The 12185-nt window shown below is 44.7% G+C and overlaps 1 protein-coding gene across 2 annotated transcripts in view; it reads left to right on the top strand.

Annotated features, from left to right (window-relative positions):
- The window catches only part of LOC118535809 (zinc finger protein 354C-like), a 37708-nt gene that overhangs the window by 24561 nt on the left and 962 nt on the right, over positions 1 to 12185 (top strand). The window contains exon 5 of one of the 2 annotated variants that reach the window (XM_078060666.1): positions 2127 to 2220. The exons of the other annotated variant lie outside the window; for it this stretch is intronic. Within the exon in view, the coding sequence (XP_077916792.1) occupies positions 2127 to 2200 (74 nt within the window). The 3' untranslated portion in view covers positions 2201 to 2220. The remainder of the gene's footprint in view (positions 1 to 2126; positions 2221 to 12185) is intronic. 2 annotated transcript variants of the gene reach the window in all.

Genomic DNA, 12185 nt, shown 5'->3' with positions numbered 1-12185 from the left:
TTGTTGCTAAATTTGTTAATACCACTCCCTTATCCTTTTAATGCCAAGAGTATAGGTATCTCTCCTCTTTCACTCTTTCTTTATATTGTGTTTTCTCTCTTTCTATATCAGTTTTATAGGGGTTTACCAGTTCTAATAATCTTTTCAAATATTCCACTTTGGCTTTGTTGGTTTTCATTATTCATCTGTTTTCTATTTCATTGATTTCTGCTCTTAGGTTTTTTTTCTTTCTTTCTTTGGGTTCTTTGTTGTTGTTGTTATTTTTAGTTACTAGCTTAAATTATGTTTTGTTTGAAGATTTTATTTATTTATTTGAGAGAGAGAGCAAGTGCATGTGTGCATGTAGGGGGATGGGCAGAGGGGAAGGGAGAGGGACAAGCAGACTCCATACTGAGTGCAGACCCCAAATCTCATGACCCTGAAATCATGACCTGAGCCAAAATCAAAAGTCAGGCACTTAACCAACTGAGCCACCCAGGCAATCCTTAAATTATGTTTCTTAACCATTTTTTTCTTTTCTAATATATGAGTTTCCTCTAAGTACTATTTTAGCAGCATCTCATGAATTTTGAAATGTATTTTTATTATAATTTATTTTAAAATTTTATTTCCCTTGTGATTTCTTCTTTGCTAGGTGGTTATTTGTGTTATTTAATTTCTAAGTATTTGGGGATACTTTAGTTATATTTTTTGCTTTTGATATCTATTTTAATTCCATGGTGATCTAAGAACAGACTCTGTATGATTTCAATTATTTTGAGATTATTAAACTTGTCTAACAGGAAAGCACTAGTCTCTCTTTTTCTTTTTAAGATTTTATTTATTTGTCAGAGAGAGAGAGAGAAAGCGCACAAGCGTGGGGTGGAGTGGCAGGCAGAGGGAGAAGCAGGCTCCCCGCTGAGCAAGGAGCCCCAGGCAGGACTTGAAACCAGGACCCTGGGATCATGACCTGAGCCGAAGGCAGCCGCTTAACTGAGCCACCCAGGCATCCCAAGCATTAGTCTATCTTGATATATGTTCCATATTAATTTGAAAGGAATGTGTATCCTGCCATTGTTGGGGATGGTGCTCTATATATGTCAATTAGGTCAAGTTGATTAACAGTACTGTTTAATTCTCTGAATTCTTACATTTTTGGCCCACCTGTTTTATCAGTTACTAAGAGACTTGTTCAACTCTCCTTGAAATGTTTGCAGACTTGTCTATTTCTTCTTTTATGTCAATTTTTATTTAATGTATTTTGAAACTATATTATTAGGTATATAAACATTTAGGATTATGTCTTCAGGAAGAACTCACTTTCTTATCATCATTGAATGTCCTTCTTAATATCTGGTAATATTCCGGGGTGCCTGGGTGGCTCAGTCGTTAAGCGTCTGCCTTCGGCTCAGGTCATGATCCCAGGGTCCTGGGATTGAACCCCACATCGGGCTCCCTGCTCCACGGGGAGCCTGCTTCTCCCTCTCCCACTCCTCCTGCTTGTGTTTCCTCTCTCGCTGTGTCTCTCTCTGTCAAATAAATAAATAAAATCTTTTTAAAAAAAATATCTGGTAATATTCCTTATCTTTAGGTCTACTTTGTCTGATATCAGTAGCCACTCCAGCCTTCTTGTGGTGATTGTGTTTCACAAGATATCTTTCTTTCATCTTTTTCCTTTCTATTTCTCTGTGCCTTTATAACTAGAGGGTATCTTTTATAAAGAGCATATAGTTGTATCTTTTTATTTTTTTATTTATTTTTTTAAAGATTTTTTTTTTTATTTATTTGAGAGAGAGAATGAGAGACAGAGAGCACGAGAGGGAAGAGGGTCAGAGGGAGAAGCAGACCCCCGCTGAGCAGGGAGCCCGATGTGGGACCCGATCCTGGGACCCCAGGATCATGACCCAAGCCGAAGGCAGTCGCTTAACCAACTGAGCCACCCAGGCACCCTCTTTTTCTTTTTTTAATGCAGTATGATAATCTCTGCATTTTTAAAAAGATTTTATTTTTAAGTAATCTCTACACTCAACATGGGGCTCAAACTCACAACCCCAAGATCGAGTTGACCACTCCACTGACGGAGCCAGCCAGGCATCTCAGTGATCTCTGCTTTTTATTTATTTTATTTTTTTAATAATTTTTTTAAGGATTTTATTTGTCCTATCACCGCCTGCCTGCCCGCCGCCTGCCTGCTGCCCCCACCGCTGCTGTGACCCTCTGACGTCACTGTCGCTGCCGGAGGTATTCACTGTGCTGGCGCTCTGAGAATTGTAGGTGGTGATAGGCATTGCTGGGGCATGATCCTGGGGCCTGCCCTCTTTGCGTGTAGGTCCCAGTGGAGCCCCCTGGCTGCCGCCCACACTGGGGGCTGAGCACTGAGCTGCGGGGCTACTCTGGCAGTTGGGCAGTGCGGGAACACTGAGGGGGGGGGACCCTGGCCAAGAGCCCCTCTTGGGAGCCTGTCTGCGTGTCAACCACCACGACTGACCCCCCCCAGGGTTCGAACAGGGCTGCTGCCATGGCCCCCTGAAGTCACTGGCGCATCCTGGACTCCGTCACCATGTGCCAGCGCTCTTAGAATTAATGTAGGGGGCGGTAGGCCACGGCTGCCCGTGATCCTGGCGCCTCTGCCATGCATAAGTCCCCAACAGGAGCCACAGGCACTGCTGGAGGAGCCCCGGCCTGCCAGGCTACTCTGGTGGGTGGGTGGCGCAGGGACATCGAGGTGCAGGACCCTGGCCAAGAGCACCTCTTGGTAGCCCCTCCACCCTGGGATTGGCCCCGATTGGCACCCTCCTATCTTTGCTCACAAATTCCCAGCCCCCTGGACCTGAGCCCAGACACCTCCCAGTGCCCTTAGCCCATTCCCCATCATAGTCATCAATGCCCCTTTTCTGGCTGGATGACTCATTGAGGCCATTTCCTACAATACTACCTTCCTGCCTCCAAGCCATTGCCAGCCACTTCATGGTGCCCTCGGGTCATTACTGTGACTTCCCAGGCTGCTGGAGCCTTCTCTGGTCACATCCCAGCACCTGCCCTACCCCAGGGACACTACCGGCCTCTTCTGGACCTTTCAGACATAAGAGCATGGACCTTGGCAGTGTAGGGCCCACTCCTCTTGGAAGGAGGGATATGGGGTTTCAGGCTGCTGTCCTTGATTCCAATAGCTTCTGTGCCCCTCCACCGGAATCCCATGTGTATGGCCCCAAAGAGGGCTCACCCCAAGATATCTAAAGCTGAGAAAAAATAGAGATTTCACGGTCCTCAAAGAGTCAGTGGGGTGCTCTCTAGGTACTTCTCTCTAGGAAAGGAGCTTTAAAAAGCTATTTTATTCCCAGGAAGATGAAAGATGGTGAGCAAGCATTTGAAACCCTGTCTCTGGAACATCAAGCTTGGACAACGACACTATAGAAATACAGTTGTGGAGGGACCAAGGGGTTCTTGCATGGAAAAACGAAACCCAGTTTTGTTTTCCTGGAGTGTTTTCAGATCAGTGTGGGGAGGTTACTGGGAAGCCAGTTTTAGCTTGCTGGAAGGAGAAAGTTAACACTATGAGCTGCCTGTGTCTCAGGAGGGAGTAATCCAGAGACTGGGTAATTTTGAAAGCGTGCAAGAGATAAGTATTAGAGTAAAGCATGCCAGGGTCCCTTCTGATTGTGAAATTCCATGATACTTCATCATCTGTTCTCTTGGATTTGAAAACCACTTGTTAAATGCCCATTTTGTTGGAGAAAGAGGGAAGATGGTGGAGGAGTAGGGGACCCTATTTCAACCAGTCCCCTGAATTTAGCTGGACATCTACCAAACCATTCTGAACACCCAAGAAATCAGCCTGAGATGTAAGAATATATATCTGCATACCTACAAGCAGAAAGTCTCCAGCGGTCTTGAGGTATGAAGGACTTTGGACTCTGTACATTCCCTCAACCACCCCCAACAGAATGACTAAGAGGAGGAACCCCCAACAAAGAAAAGAATCAGAGACTATGGTGTCTGCCACAGACTTAATGGATATGGATATAAGCAAGATGTCAGAGATAGACTTCAGAGTAACAATTATGAAGTCGATATCAAGGCTTGAGAAAAATAATAGTGACACTATAGAATCTCTAAGGGCAGAAATGAGATCTAATCAGGCCAAACTTAAAAATGCTATGAATGGAGCAGCCCAGGGGAGACTTGGAAAACGCATCTGGGCCGCTGGCGCCGGAAAGGGGGCAGACTCGCCACGGGATGCACCCCAGCAGAAGCGGACATGAGTGGAAAATTCCCCGCAGACACTGGCAAGCCCTGGCGCCCCAGCCGGCCGTGGGGCATGGGCTTCCCACAGCGGCACACCTGCGGTGCCCGGGCTTCCAGGAGGACTTAGACAAATTTCGGCGGGCAGGGACCGTACAACCGAGACCAGACGAGTACTCTGACAACAACCACCAATGAACCATTTTTCTTCTATCATTTCAAGGGGAGGTCTCTCTGAAGCATACAAAGAAAGCTCAGGACAGAAAGGGGGTCACTGACACACACCCCCAGAAAGGTGCAAACTGAATCCGTCTCTGCACGTACCACGATGACGTCCAAAGACAACAAATGGGGGGGCGGGGGGGACGTGGGGGAGGCGTGGAATGGGGACGAAGGGAGTTAAAATAGCCATTCACTCAATAAATCCAGTTCTGGGAGGGGGGGAATGCTATGAATGAGATACAGTCTAAACTGGATACTCTGACTACCAGGGTAAATGAGGCAGAAGAACAAATTAGTGAGCTAGAAGATTAGATGATAGAAAAGGAAACCGAGGAAGCCTGGGAAAAACAGCCTAAAGCCCAAGAGATCAGACTGAGAGAAATTAATGATGCCATGAAACGTTCCCATCTCAGAATTATTGGGATCCCTGAGTGAGTGGAGAGAGAAAGAGGTCTAGAAGGTATATTTGACCAGATCGTAGCTGAGAACATCCCTAATCTGGCGAAGGAAACACACATTCACGTCCAAGAGGCAGAGAAGACCACTCCCAAAATCAATATGAGCAGATCAATGCCACAACATGTAATAGTACACCTCGCAAAATGTAGATCCAAGGAAACAATCCTGAAAGCACCCGGGGGGAAGAGATTTCTTAGGTACAGAGGGAGGAACATCTGAATAACGTCAGAACTGTCCACAGAGACCTGGCAAGCCAGAAAGGGCTGGCAAGACATACTCAGGGTGTGTGTGTGGGGAAGATGGCGGAGGAATAGGGGACCCTATGTCAACTGGTCCCCGGAATTGAGCTGGATATCTACCAGACCACTCTGAGCACCCACGAAACCAGCCTGAGATGTAAGAAGATCTGGATCTCTACAAGCAGAATATTGCAGGCGGTTGTTTTTGAGGTACAAAGCAGGGAGCCCTGATTCTGCAGGCAGATAATAGGAGGATAAACGGCAGCGGGAGGGTGCCTGGCCGTGGGGATCCTACACTGCCGGTGAGTGACAGCCTCGTGCGCTGCGGACAGGCACAGACTCGCAGACCGGTAACGGTGGTGAAAGGACTCTAGGGCAGCCCCCAGGGCGGGAACCTGGAGTGGCGGGGTCGCACACCCGCGAACTGGGAGCGGCTGGCGGTTTTAGAAGCACAAAGGGCAGAGACAGGCCCCGACCTGGAGGCAGGACTGGGAGCACTGCGGAGGGGCGCACAACCCAGGACGCTGCAGTTTATAGCAGCACGGACAGAAACGGAGATAGTGTGGCCTGGAGAGCTCACTGAAGAACAGACTGCAATCTCTCTGCTCTGAGGCAGAGGGCTGGAAACGGTCTCTTCTGCTCTGACTCGCAGAAGAGACGCGGAAAGCTGCCAGGGAAAGTCGCCAGAGAACTAAAGCCCAAAAAACTGATTCCCACTGAGCCTATCCCCCGCCACAGTGGTGCAGGGCAACTCCGCCCAAACAGGGTTGCCTGAGTAACAGCACGGCAGGCCCCTCCTGCAGAAGACAGGCTGGGAAAACAAGAGCCCAGCAACCCTAAGGTCCCAAGAAAACAGGTGCATCTTGCTTGGATTCTGGTCAATAATTTGGACTCTATACATTCCCTCAAACACCCATCAACAGAATGACTAGGAGGAGGAGCCCCCAAAACGGAAAAGACTCAGAGATTATGACTTATGCTGCAGATTTACAAATGGATGCATATATAACCAAGATGTCGGAGATGGAATTCAGGCTAGCAATTGTGAAGACAATGGCTAGAATGGAGAAATCAATTAATGGCAACATAGAGTCTCTAAGGGCAGAAATAAAAGGGGAATTGGCAGAACTTAAAAATGCTATCAATGAGATCCAATCCAATCTAGATAATCTAACAGCTAGGGTAACTGAGGCAGAAGAGCGAATAAGCGACCTGGAAGACAATATAATAGATAAAAAGGGAAAAGAGGAGGCCAGGGAAAAACAACTCAGAATCCGTTAAAATAGAATCAGAGAAATAAGTGACACCATGAGGCATTCCAATGTCAGAATAATTGGAATCCCGGAGGGAGTGAAGAGAGAGAGAGGACTAGAAGATGTATTTGAGCAAATTGTAGCTAAGAACTTCCCTAATCTGGGGAATGAAACAAACATTCGAGTCCTAGAGGCAGAGAGGACCCCTCCTAAGATCAAGGAAAACAGGCCAACACTCCGGCATGTAATAGTAAAACTTGCAAATCTTAGAACCAAGGAAACCATCTTAAGGGCAGTTAGGGGGAAGAGATTCCTTACGTACAGAGGGAGGAACATCAGAATAATGTCAGACCTATCCACAGAGACCTGTCGAGCCAGAAAGGCCTGGCAAGACATATTCAGGGTACTAAATGAGAAGAACATGCAGCCGAGAATACTTTATCCGGCAAGGCTTTCATTTAGAATGGACGGAGAGGTGCAGAGCTTCCACGACCGGCAGAAACTGAAAGAATATGTGACCACTAAGCCGGCCCTGCAAGAAATATTAAGGGGGGGTTCTATAAAAGGAGAAAGACCCCAAGAGTGATCTACAACAGAAATTTACAGGGACAATCTATAAAAACAACATCTTCACAGGCAACATGATGACAATTAATTCATATCTTTCAATAATCACTCTCAACGTGAATGGCCTAAACGATCCCATAAAACGGCACAGGGTTGCAGATTGGATAAAAAGACAGGACCTATCCATATGCTGTCTACAAGAGACTCACTTTGAACCTAAAGATACATCCAGACTGAAAGTGAAGGGATGGAGATCCATCTTCCATGCCAGCAGACCTCAAAAGAAAGCTGGGGTAGCAATTCTTATATCAGACAAATTAGATTTTAAACTAAACTGTAATAAGAGACACAGAAGGACACTATATCATTCTTAAAGGGTCTATCCAACAAGAAGATCTAACAATTGTAAATATCTATGCCCCCAACATGGGAGCAGCCATCTACATAAGCCAACTGTTAACCAAAATAAAGAGTCATATTGATAACAATACGTTAATTGTAGGAGACCTCAATACTCCACTCTCAGCAATGGACAGATCATCCAAGCAGAAAATCAACAAGGAAACAAGAGCTTTGAATGATACATTGGACCAGATGGACCTCATGGATATTTACAGAACATTCCACCCTAAAACAACAGAATACTCATTCTTCTCGAGCGCACGTGGAACTTTCTCCAGAATAGACCATATACTGGGTCACAAATCAGGTCTCAACCGATACCAAAAGATTGAGATTATTCCCTGCATATTCTCAGACCACAATGCTCTAAAACTGGAACTCAATCACAAGAAAAAATTTGGCAGAAATTCAAACACTTGGAAGCGAAAGACCACTCTGCTCAAGAATGTTTGGGTCAACCAGGAAATCAAAGAAGAACTTAAACAATTCATGGAAATCAATGAGAATGAAAACACATCGGTCCAAAACCTATGGGATACTGCAAAGGCGGTCCTAAGGGGGAAATACATAGCCATCCAAGCCTCACTCAAAAAAATAGAAAAATCCCGAATTCACCAACTAACTCTACACCTTAAAGAACTAGAGAAAAAGCAACAAATGATGCCTAAGCCATGCATTAGAAGAGAAATAATTAAAATTAGAGCAGAAATCAATGAATTAGAAACCAGAAACACAATCAGATCAACGAAACTAGAAGTTGGTTCTTCAAAAGAATTAATAATATCGATAAACCACTGGCCAGACTTATCCAAAAGAAAAGAGAAAGGACCCAAATTAATAAAATTAGGAATGAAAGGGGAGAGATCACGACCAACACCAAGGAAATAGAAACAATTATTAGAAATTATTATCAACAACTATATGCCAATAAACTGAGCAATCTGGATGAAATGGAGGCCTTCCTGGAAACCTATAAGCTGCCAAGACTGAAACAGGAAGAAATTGACAACCTGAATAGGCCAATAACCAGTAACGAGATTGAAGCAGTGATCAAAAACCTCCCAAAAAACAAGAGTCCAGGGCCTGATGGATTCCCTGGGGAATTCTACCAAACATTCAAAGAAGAAATCATACCTATTCTACTGAAGCTGTTTCAAAAAATAGAAACAGAAGGAAAACTTCCAAACTCATTCTATGAGGCCAGCATTACCTTAATCCCCAAACCAGGCAAAGACCCCATCAAAAAGGAGAATTTCAGACCGATATCCCTGATGAATATGGATTCCAAAATCCTCAACAAAATCCTAGCTAACAGGATCCAACAATACATTAAAAGGATCATCCACCACGACCAAGTGGGATTTATCCCCGGGATGCAAGGGTGGTTCAACATTCGCAAATCAATCAATGTGATAGAACACATTAATAAGAGGAGGGAGAAGAACCATATGGTCCTCTCAATTGATGCAGAAAAAGCATTTGACAAAATACAACATCCTTTCCTGATTAAAACTCTCCAGAGTATAGGGATAGAGGGAACATTCCTCAAGTTCATAAAATCCATCTATGAAAAACCACAGCGAATATCATCCTCAATGGGGAAAAGCTGAGAGCCTTTCCCTTAAGATCAGGAACACGTCAAGGATGCCCACTCTCGCCACTATTGTTCAACATAGTACTAGAAGTCCTAGCAACAGCAATCAGACAACAAAAAGAAATAAAAGGTATTCAAATTGGCAAAGAAGAAGTCAAACTCTCTCTTTTCGCAGACGACATGATACTTTATGTGGAAAACCCACCCCCAAATTCCTAGAACTCATCCAGCAATTCAGTAATGTGGCAGGATACAAAATCAATGCACAGAAATCAGTTGCTTTCTTATACACTAACAATGCAACTGTAGAAAGAGAAATTAGAGAAACGATTCCATTTACAATAGCACCAAAAACCATAAGATACCTCGGAATAAACCTAACCAAAGAGGTGAAGGATCTATACTCTAGGAACTACAAAACACTCATGAAAGAAATTGAAGAAGACACAAAAAGATGGAAAAATATTCCATGCTCATGGATCGGAAGAATAAACATTGTTAAAATGTCTATGCTACCCAGAGCAATCTATACCTTCAATGCCATCCCAATCAAAATTCCAATGACATTTTTCAAAGTGCTGGAACAAACAATCCTAAAATTTGTATGGAATCAGAAAAGACCCCGAATTGCCAAGAAAATGTTGAAAAAGAAAAACAAAGCTGGGGGCATCACGTTGCCCGATTTCAAGCTATATTACAAAGCTGTGATCACCAAGACAGCATGGTACTGGCACAAAAACAGACATACAGACCAATGGAACAGAATAGAGAACCCAGATATGGACCCTCAACTCTATGGTCAAATAATCTTTGACAAAGCAGGAAAAAACATGCAATGGAAAAAAGACAGTCTCTTCAATAAATGGTGCTGGGAAAATTGGACAGTATATACAAAGGAATGAAACTCAACCATTCTCTAACACCATACACAAAGATAAACTCTAAATGGATGAAAGACCTCACTGTGAGACAGGAATCCATCAAAATCCTAGAGAACATAGGCAGTAACCTCTTTGACATCGGCCACAGCAACTTCCTTCATGACACGTCTCCAAAGGCAAGGGAAACAAAAGCAAAAATGAACTTTTGGGACTTCATCAAGATAAAAAGCTTCTGCACAGCAAAGGAAACAGTCAACAAAACTAAGAGGCAACCCATGGAATGGGAGAGGATATTTGCAAAGGACATTACAGATAAAGGGCTGGTATCCAATATCTATAAAGAACTTCTCAAACTTAACACCCAAAAAACAAATAATCAAGTCAGAAAATGGGCAGAAGACATGAAAAGACACTTCTCAAAAGAAGACATATAAATGGCTAACAGACACACGAAAAAAGTTCGACATCATTAGCCATTAAGGAAATACAAATCAAAACCACAATGAGATACCACCTTACACCAGTTAGAATGGCAAAAATTGACAAGGCAAGAAACAACAAATGTTGGAGAGGTTGTGGAGAAAGGGGAACCCTCTTATTACACTGTTGGCCGGAATGCAAGTTGGTACAGCCACTTTGGAAAACAGTGTGGAGGTTCCTCTAAAAGTTGAAAATAGAGCTACCCTGTGACCCAGCAATTGCACTACTGGGTATTTACCCCAAGGATACAGATGTAGGGAAAAGAAGGGGCACATGCACCCCAATGTTCATAGCAGCAATGTCCACAGTAGCCACACTATGGAAGGAGCCGAGATGCCCTTCAGCAGAAGAATAATCAAGAGGATGTAGTCCATATATACAATGGAATAATAGCCATCAGAAAGGATGAATAGCCACCATTTGCATCGACATGGATGGAAGTGGAGGGGATTATGCTAAATGAAATAAGTCAAGCAGAGAATGACAATTATCATATGGTTTCACTTATATGTGGAACATAAGAAATAGCATGGAGGACCTTAGGTGAAGGAAGGGAAAAATGAAGGGGGCGGGGATCAGAGGGGGTGACAAACCATGAGAGTCTATGGACTCCGGGAAACAAACTGAGGGTTTCAGACGGGAGGGGGGGTGTGGGGATGGGCTAGCTCAGTGATGGGTATTAAGGAGGGCATGTATTGCAATGAGCACTGGGTGTTATAATCAAACAATGAATCATGGAACACTACATCAAAAACTAATGAAGTACTGTATGGTGACTAATATAACATAATAAAAAACTCACAAAAAAACAAATTCTCCATCAAGCATAAAAAAAAAAAAAGGAACCCCACTGTAAATTTCCTCAGAGTCACACTGTCCAAGACCATTCTGGCCAACACATGGGTACAGTTCTTTCCTTCTATTTTTATTGTGTATTGTGTACATTTCCTCCCCCAACCTTTTAAAATTGAGAAATGTAACACACCCAGAAAGGTGCATAAATCTCGCGAATAATGCTGTGTTTACTTTCTGCTGCAGTGTAGCAAAGGACCACAAATTTGGGAACTTAACAAATGCACTTACCAGGCCGCCTGGGTGGCTCAGTCATTAAGCATCTGCCTTCAGCTCAGGTCATGATCCCAGGGTCCTGGGATCGAGCCCCACATCGGGCTCTGCGCTCAGCGTGGGGCCTGCTTCTCCCTCTTCCTCTGCTGTTCCCACTCCCTGTGCTCTCCTACTCTGTCAAATAAAGAAATAAGATCTTTAAAAAATGCACTTACCTCCACTTCTGGGGGGCAAGAGCAGGGGCTCGGCTGTAGCTGGGTCTGGCTCAGGGTCTCACGGGGCTATAATCCAGGTACAGACTGAGCTTTCTTCTCATCTCGAGGTGCCAGTCATTCAAGCTCATTCAGGTCCCCGGCAGATGCATATTCTCATGATTGCATGACTGAGGGCCCCAGCTTCTTCCTGGCGGCTGGCTGGAGACCACCCTCAGGTCCCGGAGGCTGCCCACAGTCCCCTGCCATGTGGCCCTCTCAGGGGCTGTTCACTTGGCTGTTTGCTCTTGCCTGGCCAGCAGGAGAGTCTGTCTCCAGTCATCCCGGGAACATGAGCATGATGGGCATGACATCCATCATCCTTCCCATTTGACATGACATCATCAAGGGAGGGACATCCTGCCCTTTTCAACAAATTCAGTTATTGGTTAGAAGCACATGACCGGTCCAGCCCACACTCACAGGGAGGGGATGATACAGGCTGTTGACTCACTGGGGGTCCCCTTGGGGTGTGCCTAAGTGGAACCCAGGTGATGAAACTGAACATCGACCACCAACCCAGAAGCCTAACTTACCCAGCCCCATCTCCA

Source organism: Halichoerus grypus, chromosome 13, assembly GCF_964656455.1.
Source record: "Halichoerus grypus chromosome 13, mHalGry1.hap1.1, whole genome shotgun sequence".
NCBI lineage: Eukaryota > Metazoa > Chordata > Mammalia > Carnivora > Phocidae > Halichoerus > Halichoerus grypus.
The sequence above is the reverse complement of the archived record's forward strand: the minus strand, read 5'-3'. Positions and strand labels throughout refer to the sequence as shown.